Genomic DNA, 19,246 nt, shown 5'->3' with positions numbered 1-19,246 from the left:
CAGCATGTGTTGGCTTTTTCAAATTTTACAAATAGTGCCTTTGCCCTCAGTGCTTTTCGTACTTGATGTCGAAAAGGCTTTTAAATGGATGGATTGTAGCTGCTTTTGGACAGTTGAGAGAGCGACATGTATAGATAAACACAGGCAAAATACAATTAAAACAGTTTATGATTGTGCTTGGTGTGCTAGGCAGGGATGTCAGTTATCTCCACTGCTTTTTATTAAAATCTTTGTGGATTTGATACATTCACACCTATTTTGGCTCATAATACAGCCATATGGTATTCTTATATACTGATGACATGCTTCTGTTTTGGTCTGACATTCTCAGTTCTGCTAATTTGTAGACTACCTCAGACCTAAGAACCTTTATCAGGCTTTTAAATTACATGGAGCAAATCTGCATTGCCACCTTTAAAGTGTGCTTGTCAAGCTTTAATTTTTCCCTTCCTTTATTATTGTTGACTCTTAAATATTTATGGATTACCATTACAACCTTAATTACATACTGCTGCAAAGTCAAAATTCCACATCTTGATCATAATGGTAAAATAACCAAGGTTGTCCTGGAATAACTTCACTCTTTCCTTTTTAGTTTTCTTTTGGCATTGAAATGAACATTCCCTCTTGTTTGAAAATTGTTTGCTCAATGCTTCACCCACCCATGCTCCTTCATTTTGGCACTGGATCAGGTCTGTCATGAGTTCTTTTCTGTGGAGTGCTAAAAGACCTGCTTCCAAACATTCCATTTTGATTTGAACCAGGATTCTTCCTGATTTTTATCTATCATTGGGCATGTTTTACATATGTCCAGTCTGCCTATGGTTGAATCTTTCACTTTCCCCACTGTTCTGGCTACTTACAGAAAAAGCCCCTCTTTATAGTTTATAGCAGTTATTACTTACTTGGTTCCAACCCTTACACAACTATGCTTTTTCTTCATCCCTCTTCACCAAACACACTTTCTCTTTTGTTTACCAACCTTCATGATTCCATCATTATATCTGTCTTAGTCACTCAGATGTTGATCATTGACTTATCCCTATCAGCTTTATTGTGCTGGAACAATTTTGTAAAACATCAAAAAATTCCTGTAGAAATTTTAATTATCAACAGATAAAGTTATTCATAGATTTATTACTAGTCTAAAAAAAAAAAAAAAAAGTTTCCTGATGGGTTTAGCTTCTGACTCAATCTGTTATCAGTGTTCCCTTAATGGGCGCATTACTATTCCCACACGTACCAGGCACGTTGCATTATTGCAGTTCTCTGGGCCTCAATTACACCATCTCTTATTCTCCTCCGTTCCATTTCTATCCCTTGCTCACCTAGCATTCTACTTCTTATGCCTTTTTTACTCCCTCCCTCAATAGCATTTTACAGCAATAGTACAGAAAATCTGATGTTGTTACTTTCTCTATCTGGATGTCCTCTTTTTATAACCTTGTTCTTTTTAGAACAATCAGCAGCGATGGATCAATGGTGTACTGACTCAAACTATCTGCGAATGCTGAGACACTGTTTCCATGATTAAGTCATGGACGACAGCAAATGTATGATCCAACTTAATTTGTGAACCTCTGGGCTTTGTAATTGACCTGCATGCTTTATTAATTTACATTTTACTCTAGTTTTTTTTACCCTTGTACAGCTCTGGGGAGGGATAGGCTCTAGTGGGTTACTATATTTTATATATGAAAATGTTCTTTGTTTTCTTCTCCTTTTCTTTGAAAGCCAATTAAAAATAAAATATAGGCAAGATTACTTAGGTTTTCATAACCCAGTGAACACATTTATCAATTAAACATTTCAATTTACAAGTTACAATAATTTATTTCATACCTTGAAATGTAGAATCTGCCTCGTTTTCTTTCTTGGTAGATAGATCTATTGGCTTGTTGTCACTAGAACTAAACAGCTTTTCCTGAAGTCCTTCAGGCTTAAAGGAAGTTGAAAGTGGTTCAGGACTTATAGCATGACTTAAATCACTTCTACTTGAGATTTGAGTGACTGAAGAGCACAGCTCCTAAAACATAAGATGAAAAATTACCAGTTATGCCATTTTTTTGATCTTATAAGGAATATGAAGACTATTTACTAGCTAAACAAGCATAAAGTACTAAATAAATGATGCTCATTTATAAAATTTCTTACAACATTAAAAATATTCTGGAGGTATCTTTTGACCCCAAGTGGTGTACCAATACTTAAAACAGAGAAAAACTCCAGTCAATCATAGGCACATACATGCACACACTCATATTCGCTCACTACCAGTTTGCCATTGGTCCTGTGGCTACAAGAGTAAACCCATGTACACATATTCAGAATGTGCAAATTCCAAATGGACATTGGAGCATAGCATTCCAACCCAGGATGCTGCATTTGTTAAGGCAGGAGAACTAAACACAGTGCAACTGTAACGTAAACTGTTATTTCACATGATGTGGTCTATTATGATGTGCTAATTTGGAACTACAGTACACTTATGCCCACTATACCAATAAAGTGAACAACAAATCACAAAGGTTACAGAAAGTAAACCCCAAATTTCTGGCATTTGAAGAATGTTAGTAAATTACTTTACTAGGTCATTAGTGAAGGAAATTTAAAAGTCAACATTGTACTTTACACTTAAATACTTTAGTCATTAATGAGCCACATTCTATGCCTAAATGATATGTTAAAAGGTTGAGAAGAGATTTATTGATGGTTATCAATCTTTACTAACACTGATCAGGTTGTTATGGTTAACATTTACACTTTTCTAAAACTACATTTCACTCATATTTTTGCAAGAATACAGTTATGACCCAAGATGGCATAAAGCTATAATCAAAAGTGGTATTCCCAAAGATATATTTTTTAGCTACATAAATGCAAGTGGATGTTTCTATTATTCATAAAAGAATGCCCAGTTAGCTATTAGTATCCTACCATAAACTTAAAAATGTTAGACCGTGTACAGTACACATTCACAAAGATTAATGCTTTAATACTAAACAGTACAGCATACATTTCACAAGTATTTCAAAACTTGCACACACAGCAGTACTGACCTTTGACTGTTTAACTTTTCTGACTTCTGATTCATAATCAGACTCATCTTTTTCTCCATCAGTATCACTGCTGACTCCACAAAAGAATGTAGGAGGAAGCTGCAAGCTTGTGGCCTTGGCCTTCTCTTCTGGTGTTGGTTTTTTCTCCCAAATAATGACACAATCAGAGTCCTGCTCATTTTCACAAAATGGTTTGATGGCTTAAAAAAAACAAAACATAGCTGTTTTAATTTCTACAAACTGTAACCATTGGCAGTGTTCATACCAGGGAAGCTAATGTGCAACATTTAAAAATGGATGTGTAAAACAATCAGATTTTTTCCTCATTTTAACAATTTAAACTTCAGTTCATAAAAGAGGAAGAACTTCTTAATGAAAACCACCTTTGCTATAACAACAAAAATGAAAATTAACACTTAAACAAAAACAAACAAATCTCAGCTTTGCATTAGCTTCACATCTGCTCTCTCAGAGAAATTTGATATCATTTAAACTTACAAAGATACAAACTTTTGCCATCACATTTCAAGGGCATATTTTTTTCTCTTTAATTCTCTTTTGAGTAATACCAAGCTCTTATTTCTTTTAATAAGCAGAAATGAATTAATGGCGAGACAGCAATGAATAGGTCTAAAGCTTTACAGGACACAACAGCTAACCACCCCAAAATGGTATTATGAACATTTACTGTTTTTATCATTAAAGATAGAAGGTGACTTAAGGATAGAAAAAATGATTTAGGCATTTTAAAGGAATGCTGTAACCAGTTTGTAAGAGTGCTGTGTTATTAGTGCAGGAGAGTCTATAAGCCCCTAGCTAGTCAATACACTGGTCAGCTAGTCTAAGATGAAAGGGCAATCTAGCAGGATGGAACGTTATCATATTCAGTTACGATTCTTATTTAAGCAAGAATTGGTATGAAGCAGGGCCTGGAGGACTGGTCACTGAATGAAGAGGGCCACTGTCTACCACTGATCCAGTCTCTCTCATCCTCTCTCCAACGTCTTGGAAAGACCACTTTCTTGACAGCCATACTCAGATAGGGTAATTGGCCCTATGGAGATGACCTGAAGAGTGCTAACTAGAAAGAAGAAAGTGAAACTAGAGGTTTGGATGCTGGTTTAAACTACATACAATCTCATATTGCTAGATGTGATTTGCCAACACTCACATTTGTACTTCAATATTTTGGGTATATACCTATAATACAGTACATAATAATTAAAAGAGCAAGTCTTTCCCTTATTCTTTAGCTTAGTTTAATTGTCTGGTGTTACAAATGCAAAAGTAGAAAGGGGTAAAGAAATAAACACTTTATAACAGGGGGAGTATGGGATTTGACACATTTCATTAAGGTCTAGATAATAAAGAGTATACTAGGAAGAATATGGTCACCCAATGACTAACACTACAAAACAACATCCCAGCAGTGAATACTAAGGCTTCGTGTTTGATTTAGGCCACCTAATAAATCAAATGCCTAAAAGAGAACTTCGTATTTCAACTTACACTGAGAGTGCTGGCCTTGTTTTGACTTAACATCATCTGAGTATAGTTTTCCATTTAGTTTTCTCACTGCAGTCAAATAATCTTCATCTGAAAGAGGTGTAGATTAAAATTAAAAACAGATATTAAGACACCATTTTTGCTTCCTTCAGGTATCTCAAATGTAATAGAAAATCAGGAGTATGGAGAGTACAATTATAACGTAATGCTAAGTCTTCAAAAGAATGCCATGAAATAAAGTGTGAGATAGAACAGATTCACCACAAGATAATCATGTACTTAATTTTGCCAGTCACTGGCAAACATTTACATTTTACAATTACTGTACCCTGATTTTCACAGGGTATTTCACTTTCTAAACTAAAATCATTCACTGAACTATGCTTCAACCGATTATATATTCATATAGATTTTAATGCATTTTCAACTATACAGATACTTTGTCATAGAGCAACAGAAACATACTTTAAAAAACACACTAACAGTTGGAGTTGAGTGGTACTGTGAATAATATATAGTTCAGAAGGTTGCTTTACACTATACATTTTCACAGAGAAATAAATTTATAGTGGGTATAGAAAAGAATCACCCCCTTCGAAATATTCCCTTTTTTTTTGCTTTACAGCCTTAAATGAAAACACACAAACCAATATTTTTTCCAGTTTTACTTACTCAATGCAATCTATAATATTCAAGTGAAAGATATCATAGATACAATTCAGAAGAATTAAAAAAAAAATAATAAAACACCAAGATTAAAAAAGGATTACCCCCTCCTAAACACCATTTCCATTGGTTACTGGCTTCCACCTGTGATCAACTGTAATCAGTGTGATTAGTGAAGGATAAAAACAGCTGTTCCTGGAGCAATCCCTTGCTTGATAGTGCAACTGACAGCAAATAACTGACTAGGGGTGGACAGCCACTTTCAAAAGATCTCAGGGATAGAGTTGTGGACAGACATAAGGCAGGAGATGGATACAAAAAAATCTCAAAGGCTTTATCAATCCTAAGAAGCACAGTAAAGTCCATACTAAAGAAGTGGCAAGTGTTTTTGGTACTACTAGGACCCTCCCTGGATCCGGCCATCCCTCCAAACTGGATGGAAGAGCAAGGAGGAAACCGGTAAGAGAGGCTACCAAGAGGCCAATGGCCACTTTGAAGGAGTTACAGGATTTTATGGCAAAGAGTAGTCATTGTGGGCATGTGACAACGATTTCACTAGCACTCCACAATTGTGGCTTGTTCGGGAGGGTCGCAAGGAAAAAGCCACATTAAGGCTCGTTTAAGCTTTGCCAGAATGCACCTTAAAGATTCTGATGCCAAGTGGAAAAAGGTCTTATGGTCAGATGAGACCAAAATCAAACTATTTGGCCTCAATACCAAACGGTACACCAATGCAGCTCACCATCCACAACACACCATACCCACAGTAAAGCATGGAGGTGGCAACCTCCTGCTGTGGGGGTATTTCTCTGCCAAAGGGCCTGGGGTTCTCGTTAGGGTAGAAAGAAAAATGGATGGGGCAAAATACCGTCAAATTCTTGGGGAAAATCTGCTACCCTCTGCCAGAAAGTTGAAGATGGGCAGAGTGTTCACCTTTCAACACGACAACAACCCGAAGCACAGAGCAAAACTGACCACACAGTGGCTGAAGGAGAAGAAAGTGAATGTCCTTGTGTGGCCCAGTCAGAGCTCAGACCTAAATCCCAGTGAAAATCTGTGGAAAAATTCGAAGATGGCATTCCACCAATGCTCACCATCTAATTTGAGTGAACTTGAACAGTTCTGTAAAGAGTAGTGGGCAAATATTGCTCAATCTAGATGTGCAAAGCTGATAGAGAAGTATCCAGACTCAAGGCTGTCATTAAAGCAAAAGGTGGTTCAACAAAATATTGACATTGGGTTGATCCTTTATTAATCTCAGTATGTCTAGTTTTTGATTTTTTTTTTATAATTTTTCTGAACTGTAGCTGTGATCTCTTTCACTTGGATATCATAGGTTGCACTGAGTAAAGCAAGGAAGAAATATTTCAAATGGGGTGACTCTTTTCTATGCTCACTGTAAGTACAAAACCACTGCATTGCAGAACACTACATAATTTCCACTGCAGAAACAAAATTTGTGTTGATTTAGGAGTCCTTAATATTTAGGAATCACACTCATGCACAAAAATGTCACAGATGTCCGAATTAAAGTTTATTCAGTGACCTAGCAAATGGTTTTATACAGGACAGGAAATTTAAAAGTATAATTTAGGTGCCAAGGTCACATTTCTAAGTAAAAACCAGTCCATATCGAGCAAGGGTACAAAGTTCAGCGGTGTATCAAACTTGAAACATCCACTAATTAGGGAAGCTGGGAGGTAAATGGAGCATGTATCAAACTGGTTTGGAAAAGATGATTATGTTTGGACTTGCGTTAACCTACAAATCATCCCCACTCTGGAAGGCCATAAGCTGTCTAAACAAAGCAACTGGGGAATGAGTTGAACCTGAGCACTTTCACTGGTAAATGGCGCAGGAAAAGGCAAGTAAACTAGTCTATTGGTCTGAAGTATGGCAGTTTATGATAGCTTTCAAATTGGAGGCCTGTGAGCTGTGCTTCTCTGAATTGATTAAGGTGCCTGGCTGCATGCACATACACGTGCAAATGAGAGGTTTATTCAGGGACATCGTTCATTGAGATAACAGCAAAAAAAAAAAATCAGGCTGCACAGGACAGAGTGAAGGAAAAAAGAAAAATGATTAGAGACTGGCCAGTGAAAGAACAAGAGAAATGGAAGAACGAGCGTCAGTGAAAAGACAAGAGGTTGAAATATGCAGTGCAATGATGGAGGTGGAAGGAGGTGCGTGAGCAGATTTGAGAGGTTGAAGGCAGGCAGCCAGGAAGAAGAGCAGGGCAGAAGAGGCCCGATTCAATTGAGGACTACGGGTAGCCACAGTAACCCATTTGCTCGTGGCGGACTCCCTTGCAAGTCTGGCGAGAGGCAGCGAGAGACTAAGGGAGTGAGGCTTGATCTGTAGTGGCATGGTGCAGATGCGCTGAAGGATGCAGTCATGTCAAGAGCCTGGATTGAGGAGTGGTTGTGCCTGTCTGTGTGACGTCACATCAGGCTGACTGATCCGTTGAGGGCGAGTCTAAAAGTTATCTCTGTAGAGAAGGAAGCATCAGTGCTAACACACCTGTACACAGGTTCTACCATTTTAAAGGGGTTTGTGGTTTTACTTGAGTTGGGATTTTATCTTCGTTTCTGCTGAGCAGTTTATGGATTTATTTTGCTCTATTATAAAAGGAAATCCTGGGACGAGACTTTTTCAAAGAGATCATTTCAAGTCCTGCGAGACGAGACTTCTGCTAGAAGAGTTTTTCAAGTTCCGCATTCCTCTCAACCTTATTCAATCATGCCCACGGTCCAATCAACTCTCATTCGTGTGAATGCTTTTGTCAGACACACTTCCTTCACTTTTAGCTCTTTTACATTTTCCTCATTTTAAGTAGTTTATGAAAAGTTCTCCGTTTCATCCTTTAAAGAAGCTTTTATGGACACTATTGTTATACGTACATCCCCTGACATTTTTAAGGGTGTTGATGTACCATCACCCTGGTCCTTGGATGGAGTGAAACTGAAGCCAAAAAGTTGTTTTGAAGGCGCAGAAGCAAAAGTGAAAGTACTTTTAAAAATGTTATTAAGTGACTCTGATCCAAAGACAAACTTGGGTGGAGAGACAACAGCTTTTGCTGTACTGTCTGAGCTGGATGGTTTGTCAGAGTTAGGAGGGGAAACCAGTGAGGGAAACATGGGTGGTGGCAGGTCTGTCCGTTCCCGGGTTATTTCTTCTAGCACCGCTACAGCAGCTCTACCACAAGGAGACTCTCTTGGAGTTGGTGTTCTTGATGACATTGGTGTGATTAATGAATCTCTCTCTTGGGCTGTTTTAGCTTCATCAAATATTTCCTTGAAAGAATTTGCTACTTCTTGCTGCTTAAAACGGACAGCTAGCTGCTCCACTTTGCCATCAGATTCTGAGAAATCCAGAGCACTCCAAACCCAAGCTCTCTCAGTCCCTTTCATAGGTTCAAGCTTCATATCCGCTGTCACCCAGTGATTAGCACAGAGTTTTAAGACTTGGTCTCGTCTCATGACGACACGTACTTGCTTAGTGTCATAATTCTGCAATATTTTTAGGTCTCCAATTCCTCTCTCTTTCCACTGGGCCAATTCTTTGTCATATCGGTAAAGCTTGGCTCGGTGAGTAAACACTACTTGTTCATTATCTTCACCGGTAGAAGTTTCCACCAGATCTGGAAGTGGGATAACTGGCTCAAAGTTTTGGGTGTCCTCCTCTTGATGAATTTCAGAATCCTCATTAGTACCAACGGAATGCTGATGAACTTTCACTTTTAACATTAAAATAGATCAGAATATTATCTGCATAAAATAACCCAGTACAAAGGTAAGAATAATATGGCCAATGGGAACCACGTAGGTACAGAAGATCTGAGCGCCGAGGACAGAGCCCTGTGGAACTCCTTGTATGACTGGCGCTGTGTTGGACCTGCTGTTGCTAAGACTAAAACTCTTGCCTATCAGTCAGATAGAACTTGAACCACTGGAGGGCAGTGCCAGAGATACCCAGCATGTTTCCCATTCTGGACAGTAGAGTGTCATGTCTGACAGTGTCAAATGCTGCACTAAGGTCTAACAGAATTAATATGGTGGTTTGTCCAGAGTCTGCTGCCATAAGCAAATCATTGTACATCCAGTTACCCATACCCAGGGGTTTGCGTGTGAAGTGAGCAGGGGGCGCAACCTCCCAGACTTTAAGAAGATTTTAACCATCACTATTTATTTGTGCACTTGTTTGATTGTTTGTTAACAAAAGCATGGTTTACATTTTCACCACCCCCTTGCTATGTGTGTGTTTGTCCTCATCTGTCAAGCTCATCTCAGTTATGGTACTGATGCTGTCAGGTTCAAGAGGCTCCCAAAAATAAGAGTGGGAGTCGACCCTCACCGTCACAAGGTCATTCTGTACCATGACACCCCATTGGCTTGTGATTTGTGATAAGAATTGTATAAAGCTGGTCATCTTGTCTTTACCTCTCTCTCGCTCTCATCATCTATCCGTGAAGAAAAGACCATGATGAAGATAACTATTTCAGAAGCCATATTGACAAAGGAACATGGCTTGTTTCAATACTCCATTCAAAGGTCATGTGGTAGAAAAGCAATTAAACTGAAGATAAGCTGACTGTTGCCTATGAATGCAAGATACACTGCTAACTAGGCTATAATGCTATGGATGGCTAACTTACTTTTACTTTTTCGGCACATTACCAATACATAATTAAATGAGCATCTCAAATCCTACCTGTTCATTTACTCTGTCTAATTACCAGAGGTTACTGATACACAAGGGGGTTGGAGGTTTGGGACTGTGCCAAATTACCAGACCAAAGTGGCAGTGTATGGGATTTCAGACATTTTATTAAGGTGTACATAATAAAGAGTATAAAGGGGAAAACAGGGTCACCACAGGACTCTGCAGGACAAAATACCAGATAATCAATGACATCATATAAAATTAATACCAATAAAATGTGCATGCCACAGATGAAAAAGCTTCATGTCTGTGTGAAAAATAACATTTTTTTCTTAAACTTCATAACACAATTTCAGTAAAAATGTGAGGAATCAATACTAAAAAAATCTATTTTTTAAATTAAACGGCATAATTGAGATATACACAAAATACTGAAAGAAAGCAGTCTGAAAAATAACGAACACTTTTTACTAGTCCCTCCCTTTTCAGGGAAGCTCAATACTGAGCACAGTGGTCTCTAATTTCTTTGTACACAGGCCTGATCTACTCAAAGAGGATGAATAAAACTAATTTTACTGGCAAGAGCACGTTTAAAAATAAAGAACCATACCATCTTCCTCTTCATCGCTAATGTAGCCAGGATCATTCTTGTAACAGAAAAACGTTGGAGGCAGCAGTAAGCTTTCTGCTAGAGCTCGCTGTGCAGCGGTTGGAGTTCGGACAAAGACAATCTGCACATCATCCAATGAAAGAGCCACCGGTTTAATTGGATCTGTTTGAGGGACCATGGGGTTGGGAGGTTGAGAAAAAAAAAGTTAATGTATTGTTAATAAGACTTTAATAGGATCCGTTCCTTTAACATTGTTATGCTCTTTGTTAAAAGCTACATCAAAGCAAAACACTCTGTTAAAACGTACAATGAACAAAATTGCCCCCAAAAAATAGTTTAATGCATGCACAAGTACATTTTTAGGGTCATTTCAGTTCAACAATTTGCAAGAAATGCAACACTGCAGAGATTCTTATTCTCAAGCACATCACATTGATTAATCCTACCATGGTGAAACTGGTAATATCTAGCATAATTATATCTATTTTGTTTTTGTAAAAAAATGTTTTTATACATTCATTTTATGTTTAAACCGGTCAGTCAGATAAAACTATTACATGCAAAACAGGAATTGACTGGCCAAATTACCTGGGGAAAATACAATTGGATGAGATAAATGCACGATCTGGCTGGGGATGGGACAAAAACACACTCTCACTCAATTGCCATCCTAAGACCACAATATTCAGACAGGTCATGCTGCCTGGCCCCATGCAGATGGCTTGCTGGATCAAAAAGTTGGAACACAGACTTGTTGACAGACACCTGGTACAATTTATCTAACAAGGTGGTACTGGTATTATTGTTGCACTAAAACCTTTTCTATGATATTTGGAAACATCTTGAATTTTTAATTTATGAGTGAATAAATGTGTAAATTTCTCTCATACCTGTTGTGGTACTCTAGTTGCTTGGGGTTACAGAAAGTAAAAGAAAAAAGGGGAGGTGTTGAACTGAAGTAGCACTCAAACCTCAAAGTGTGGCAAGAGTATGGGATTTAGGACATTCTCTTATGGTCTACATAATAAAACGTATAAAGGGGAACAGTGTCACTCTAGGACCTTACAACTACAAAAAAGGTTCAAGAATTACAGTTTTTTTTAAAACAATGAAATAAAAATTTTAAATGACCTAGAGAAACACAATTAAGGATTGAAATTTGTACTGTCAATATCACTATTTTTTTGAAAAACATCTCTTTACATTGTAGCTTGGGGTCCCATCTTTCACTTTTAATCAGAGGTGCTCTATATGTATGACAAACACAGGCAAGCGCCTTTAGATCCTGCTTAAAGGAAATGCATAATAGCTGTTCAGAGTTTGAGAGCCAAATAAATTACAATAATTAAAATCAATTTACCAATATTGGTAAAAACTGAAAATATAATTGGAACACAATTAGTACTGTTATGGCATGTCAACGTAATAGATTATTTAAATATGCCAGTGGGTGGGTTCATCTGTAGGTCCTTTATATAAAAGGCTGCAGACTTCTGAAGTATGGGAGTACTTTAAGCAAAAGCCAAATAATACCATTCCCGGGTCTTCTAGGGCGGCACGATAGCGCAAAGGTAGCGTTGCTACCTTGTAGTAAGGGGATCTGGGTTCACTTCCCAGGTAGTCCCTGCGTGGAGTTTGCATGTTCTCTCCGTGTCTGCGTGGGTTTCCTCTCACAGCCCAAAGACATGCAGGTTAGGTGCACTGGCGACCCTACATTGTCTCCAGCAGACCCCGTGACCCTGTGTTAGGATATAGCGGGGTTGGAGAATGACTGACTGATTGAGTTTTCTATGAAGATGCAGACAAGACAGTCTAGTCTGTAAGTTCCAATTGGTATATCACTGCTAGCTGGCTAGTAGGCTGCCTCTGAGTAAAGACTTCTCCCCCCCCCCCAAAAGGAAGTGTATAATTATTGAAGGGAAGGGAGAATAAAAAAATGATCTAAAAGTTATGTACGGTGTGACTGAAATTGCATATAATAAGCAGGAGAACATATTGTTAGCTAGTGATTATTGTGAGGTTTATGAGATGCTACTTCACTCTCACTTTATATTAGTTACAGTAGCTATTATCAAGATATGTCATACACATATACACGGTGGTGTGAAAAACTATTTGCCCCCTTCCTGATTTCTTATTCTTTTGCATGTTTGTCACACAAAATGTTTCTGATCATCAAACACATTTAACCATTATTCAAATATAACACAAGTAAACACAAAATGCAATTTTTAAATGATGGTTATTATTATTTAGGGAGAAAAAAAATCCAAACCTACATGGCCCTGTGTGAAAAAGTAATTGCCCCCTTGTTAAAAATAACCTAACTGTGGTGTATCACACCTGAGTTCAATTTCCGTAGCCACCCCCAGGCCTGATTACTGCCACACCTGTTTCAATCAAGAAATCACTTAAATAGGAGCTGCCTGACACAGAGAAGTAGACCAAAAGCACCTCAAAAGCTAGACATCATGCCAAGATCCAAAGAAATTCAGGAATAAATGAGAACAGAAGTAATTGAGATCTATCAGTCTGGTAAAGGTTATAAAGCCATTTCTAAAGCTTTGGGACTCCAGCGAACCACAGTGAGAGCCATTATCCACAAATGGCAAAAACATGGAACAGTGATGAACCTTCCCAGGAGTGGCCGGCCGACCAAAATTACCCCAAGAGCGCAGAGACGACTCATCCGAGAGGTCACAAAGACCCCAGGACAACGTCTAAAGAACTGCAGGCCTCACTTGCCTCAATTAAGGTCAGTGTTCACGACTCCACCATAAGAAAGAGACTGGGCAAAAACGGCCTGCATGGCAGATTTCCAAGACGCAAACCACTGTTAAGCAAAAGAACATTAGGGCTCGTCTCAATTTTGCTAAGAAACATCTCAATGATTGCCAAGACTTTTGGGAAAATACCTTGTGGACTGATGAGACAAAAGTTGAACTTTTTGGAAGGCAAATGTCCCGTTACATCTGGCGTAAAAGGAACACAGCATTTCAGAAAAAGAACATCATACCAACAGTAAAATATGGTGGTGGTAGTGTGATGGTCTGGGGTTGTTTTGCTGCTTCAGGACCTGGAAGGCTTGCTGTGATAGATGGAACCATGAATTCTACTGTCTACCAAAAAATCCTGAAGGAGAATGTCCGGCCATCTGTTCGTCAACTTAAGCTGAAGCGATCTTGGTGCTGCAACAGGACAATGACCCAAAACACACCAGCAAATCCACCTCTGAATGGCCGAAGAAAAACAAAATGAAGACTTTGGAGTGTCCTAGTCAAAGTCCTGACCTGAATCCAATTGAGATGCTATGGCATGACCTTAGAAAGGCAGTTCATGCTAGAAAACCCTCAAATAAAGCTGAATTACAACAATTCTGCAAAGATGAGTGGGCCAAAATTCCTCCAGAGCGCTGTAAAAGACTCATTGCAAGTTATCGCAAACGCTTGATTGCAGTTATTGCTGCTAAGAGTGTCCCAACCAGTTATTAGGTTCAGGGGGCAATTACTTTTTCACACAGGGCCATGTAGGTTTGGATTTTTTTTTCTCCCTAAATAATAAAAACCATCATTTAAAAACTGCATTTTGTGTTTACTTGTGTTATATTTGACTAATGGTTAAATGTGTTTGATGATCATAAACATTTTGTGTGACAAACATGCAAAAGAATAAGAAATCAGGAAGGGGGCAAATAGTTTTTCACACCACTGTAACTCTACAGGACTCCAGTGACATGGACGTGAACAGAAATTATAAAATATGCCACTAATATGCTATGATTTTATATTTTTTTCCTTAAAAAACAAAATACTACATATACACTTGCTGCTGAGCTCTCCAACAGCATCTTTCAGATGATTATTAAGGACATGAAACCCTTGTGAGCGTGAAGTGTGAAGGTTTCACTCAGGGGAAACACTACCCACCCTCCAGGCACTATTTTACAAATTTGATGGAAAAAGTAAGGATAACAGAGAGTATGTGAAAGCAGAACTGAAAAAAGTGAGAGAGGAGAGAAAAAAAAAAAAACAATCACACTCGCCTCAGTATTTCAACAAAGGCATATTTAGTTATCACCTGCCATTTCAGAGAGGACAGGGAGCAGACTTCATATAGCCTGACCACAAAGCCACTTCAAGATCACATGGCACAAAATATTGGATGGAAAAGACAGCACAGAAGTTTGGTTTCTCCTTCCATCCTGGCTATTGTACAAGATCAAGCAGGTAATCTAGCAGCTATAAGGATCTTGGAAGAGAAGCATAAAGTTGCTTCTCACCATTGTGCAGTCCATATACTTCAACTAGTGGTCAACCATTCTCTGGAGTATTTCTCAGATCAGCAAGACACTCTGGGGGGTGGGGGGCTGCAAAATGTCTTGCAGAACGTTTTAAGAAAAGTGCCAGTGGCCAGTAGCAAGTTGAAAGCAAAGCAGCAGCAGTGAGAAACACCCAAGCATAAACTGGTGCAAGATACAGTATTTAGGTAGAACAGTTCTTACTATATGGTAAGTTGCCTCTTGCAGCAGAGATGACCTGTCACTGCAACCCTATGATTACATAGCCCAAAGGATTACACAACAAGGGAAGCATTACTGTACTTGGATTTGAAAAGTGATGAGTAGAGCCTACTTGAAAAGCTGGGGCTTGTTCTAAAGCCTTTTGAGCAAGCCACCATACTTAGGCCTTGGGTCACTGGTTTTGTTCCACCTCCACTAATAAAGGGCCTCTACAAGTACACCCTGCATCCCTTGGTATCAAGGTGGGACAAGGAAACCACATTCAGGGATAATGATAAAAATGTGTACATCACTGCTGCTGCCCTTGACCCACGATTCCAGAAAGCCAAGTTCTTACAACCAGAGGATGTCTTAAAAATATAAGCTCTTGCATTTCAATCAAACCCTCTTCAACCAGCAAGTGTGAAATAGAATGACTCAGTCAGTGTCCAATCAACAAGATCCATTAGTGAATCCAATGTCCTTATTACAGAATTACAGAATTTATTTGATTCAGACTCCGATGAGCTTAGTAGTGTGGAAGGCAATGCCCATGTAAATGTTGCTGACAGCGAAAGGTGAGGAATGAGGTAGTGCTGTACTTTGGACAGCATTCCATTCCAAAACATATGAGCCCACTCAAAGGGTGGAAGAAAAAATCATCAATGTCTCCCAGCTTGATTCTACTGGCAAAGTCATACTTGTCTGTCCCAGTGACTCCTTTGGAACGCCTATTTTAATAGCAGGGAATATTGTGTCAAAAAAAAGAGCAAGTCTGACTGCAGAGCATGTAGACCCCCCGATGTCTCTAAGGCTCAGGGTAGCTTTATGTGGCACATTCAGAGACAGGCTAATGGAGAAAGGGAGGGGAAAAACAAAAGCAAACAAATAAATAAATAAAAGGTCTGTGTGTTGATCTGATTCATTTTTGTTATATAATCTGAAGTTTTACAAGTTGTGTACAAGTGTTACTTAAACTGATCTCTCCACTAATATTAGACTTCTAAACAGATTATAGGTTTGTGTGTTATTGAAATAAGATTCAAACTCCACTATCTGATCATGCATTTTTGCATTTATTTTTACTGCTAAACAGGTCTCGCCTATAATACCAAATCCAAACTACACTACTTTTGTAATCAAATGTTTATTTGTAAACTGAATTGACTTTGATTTGAGAAGATTTGAGTTTGCATTTCTTCTTGTACTTTACACAATTTATTTATTAGATTATTTTTTTGATTAGTCGACTAATCACAAGACTAACACAATTATTTAATTATTACAAATTGGTGATGGGCCTATAAAAGTAAACCACCTTTGATATGGAGAAATTACACATTTACCAAAATCTGACATTCTGCCAATGGCATTGCAGAATTACATTAGATTATGACATATTCCAAACACAATGTCTACAATCTACCAGAACTGACCACTTTCAAGGTCTAATAATGTAGTTGACATGGAATGACCCTTGCAAAAGTGCATTGTAAAATTGTTTTTATAAAAGACTTACATATCTGCTCACTAAACAAAAAACAAACAAAAAAACCCCACAATCTAACATCTACAGAGAAAAAAATACTAGGAAGGTTAGTATACAGAAGCATGCAGAAACCTTTGATTATAAACTTTAACATGTAAACTACAGAATTAAGGGGATGGGTGGGAGGCATTTAATTTTTGTCATCTCTTAAAGACTTACCAATCAGGTTTCTAAGCTAAAACTATGCAAAGAAATTAACATATCAACTTAACTATAAAAGCCAATATCCACCATACATTCAGTAAAGAAATGCTGACGCACTGCTTGTCTGGAACAGTTAACAAAACTGAGCTGCATGCATCAGGTTAGGCACTAGCACAAACTAAAAACCACACACCATCCAGTCAGGATGCTTTGTGAGTGAAAGCCCAGCAAGGTGTGTCACAGTACACACAGTGCAGTGACAAAGTACCTTTGGCTTCAAACTTTGTGGGAGATGTGCAGGTCCAAAAAGCCATTGGGTTATCTTTGAAAAGTCTAAAATCCAAGCCTAAAAAACAATGATGTGGGTCAGAAGCTAAGGGAGCCAGACTACAACTTTCTTTAAAAATTGATTTAGAGCAGGGAGGAGGGACAGAATAAAGCACATAGGACATACACTCCATAAAGCAACATATGAAAATGAGCAGACTGAATATCAGCCACGTAACCACTCATTCCCCAAAGATTTTTTATAACATGATATAAAAAAACATGCTTCTCAGGAAATGATATATTAGCATCTTTTGGTCCAACATTGAATCCATAAAACCTTTACCATCACTACTTGTGAAACTCTGACAAATTCATACATTTCAAGCTAAGGTTGGATTACGGACAGGCTAAGGATCTCAAAAATCATTGGTAAAAAACAGTTCTGTAGCAAACATACAACATTAATCCGTGTTGCCAAAAAGAAAATCTAATGAGAACACAAGAGTTGTCACCATACTTAGATGTAAGATTCTGGACTGACCATTATTAAATGAGTCTGACTTGGAATAGAAAAACATGGATATTTAAAAACAAACTACTGTACCAAGAATAAACAGATTAAATCACCAGATGGCTCAACAAAAGATAGAAAAGTCAAAAAATGTACAAATAAAGTCCTTGATTAATTTAAGGGGCCTACACACAAGTGCACATGGTACATGGCAAAGCGGTACCACATTAATTAGCTGCACCTCAAAGTCTGGTTAGTATTTAACATGCAGAAGTCAGTATGGAAAATAGGTTGAAAACAGTTAATCATCATCCATGATTGGCATTTCTATGGGAACTGCAAAAACTACAATCAGTTACAGATAGCTCAAAAAAATTAACTTATTTTTGATTTGAGATTTGTCTCATCTCACAAGATACGCACAAAAAATCATTACGAATGACACAGCCATACACATCCTTTTGAGAGGAACGGATGGTAAGAAGAGTTAGATTATCATAAACCAAGAGACATTTTGCTTTGGGCGAACAAGCCCCAAAAGAACACAGCAGGACATGAAGGTTCAGTATGTTGAGTACCTCTTTAAGACTTTATTTATTTATTTTTTTAATAAATAATTCACTTACTAGTGCAAGAGGACCTAAACTAAAAAACAAAGCTATCCTTTATCAAATTGCAAACTGCAATGTTCACATAGTATGAAAAGATGTCCTCTGCCTTCTTTTATATAAATTGATCCACAAGCATTTCTTCCATTACTTGCAAATGAAACAATCTGTTCATATTGATACAACCAGCCATAACTATATGTTATCTATAGGGCTGCTTAAAGTCTATGTCTCTGTGCTATTTACTGACTTGGAAATTAGTCTTTCAGTATCTACACAACTGCAAAACTCTACGCTAGAAATATTGGAAGATCAGTTGTTTGGTTACAATATGGGGACAGAAACTCTCCAAAGAATATATATATATTCCTATTCAATTTAGCTAAACATGGAATAAAAAAATAATTCAAAACTGAACACACATCTTTGGGTTTAGAGTTTACAAAATATATACAAAGTTGAGAATGGTATATGCTTTGCAAAATTATGAAGGCATTTTGTTAGGACCTGAACAGAAAAGAAGCACAAGCGCATCAATAACAGACAAAAATTCTATTCAATTTTGGACGCTGTGGGTCAGTTGCAGCGTGCATTTAACCGAGGATTATCTTGTCTTAATCTTAACCATAAATATGTAGTATCTGTTGGGTTTAGCTCTGTTGTAGTGTGCTTTGAACTGCCTGCTAGCAGTGGATCAAGATTAGTTTTGCATAACATTAACTGCTATTGCAGTGTGCATTTTGTAGCCATAGAAGGGGAATAAAGTTATGTACTAACTTGCACCACCTTGTAAGCGGATCTAAACAAGTACAAGTGTGAATTTTATTTAATGAATACCTGCATACATCGCACAGACATGAAAAAGACAGAACTTCCTAATGATGTATCACTTGAATGATGTGACACAGTAAAATAAATACTCTAAACCCCCAGCCAATTAATGCAACTCAGTTTAAATGGTGAACATAATAATACAGCATTAGATGAATCATTTAGTATTTCCTAGGTGATGTTTTTACAGTCAATGGTACTAATATGATAATTTCAAGGCCTTTCACGAGGTTCGAAGTGAACAATACATGCAATAATTCTGCAGTCTGCCTTGCATTGTCAGGCAATTTGAAATCATTTAATGTGAAGTTTCCAAGAATGTGCGATGACGC

The 19,246-nt window shown here is 37.9% G+C and overlaps 1 protein-coding gene across 3 annotated transcripts in view; it reads right to left on the bottom strand.

The window, feature by feature from the left end:
* ranbp2 (RAN binding protein 2) overlaps positions 1 to 19,246 on the bottom strand; it is a 91,090-nt gene that overhangs the window by 13,586 nt on the left and 58,258 nt on the right. For 2 of the 3 annotated variants that reach the window (XM_039743534.1, XM_039743535.1), the window contains exons 21-25: positions 16,963 to 17,040; positions 10,504 to 10,665; positions 4,569 to 4,655; positions 3,060 to 3,259; positions 1,843 to 2,026 (exon numbers count right to left, since the gene is read on the bottom strand). In XM_039743534.1, the coding sequence (XP_039599468.1) occupies positions 1,843 to 2,026; positions 3,060 to 3,259; positions 4,569 to 4,655; positions 10,504 to 10,665; positions 16,963 to 17,040 (711 nt within the window). The remainder of the gene's footprint in view (positions 1 to 1,842; positions 2,027 to 3,059; positions 3,260 to 4,568; positions 4,656 to 10,503; positions 10,666 to 16,962; positions 17,041 to 19,246) is intronic. The other variant, XM_039743536.1, reaches the window with a different exon arrangement.

The sequence above is a fragment of the Polypterus senegalus genome, chromosome 2 (assembly GCF_016835505.1).
Source record: "Polypterus senegalus isolate Bchr_013 chromosome 2, ASM1683550v1, whole genome shotgun sequence".
Lineage (NCBI taxonomy): Eukaryota > Metazoa > Chordata > Cladistia > Polypteriformes > Polypteridae > Polypterus > Polypterus senegalus.
Note: the sequence above shows the minus strand (reverse complement) of the source record. Positions and strands in the feature narration are given on the sequence as shown.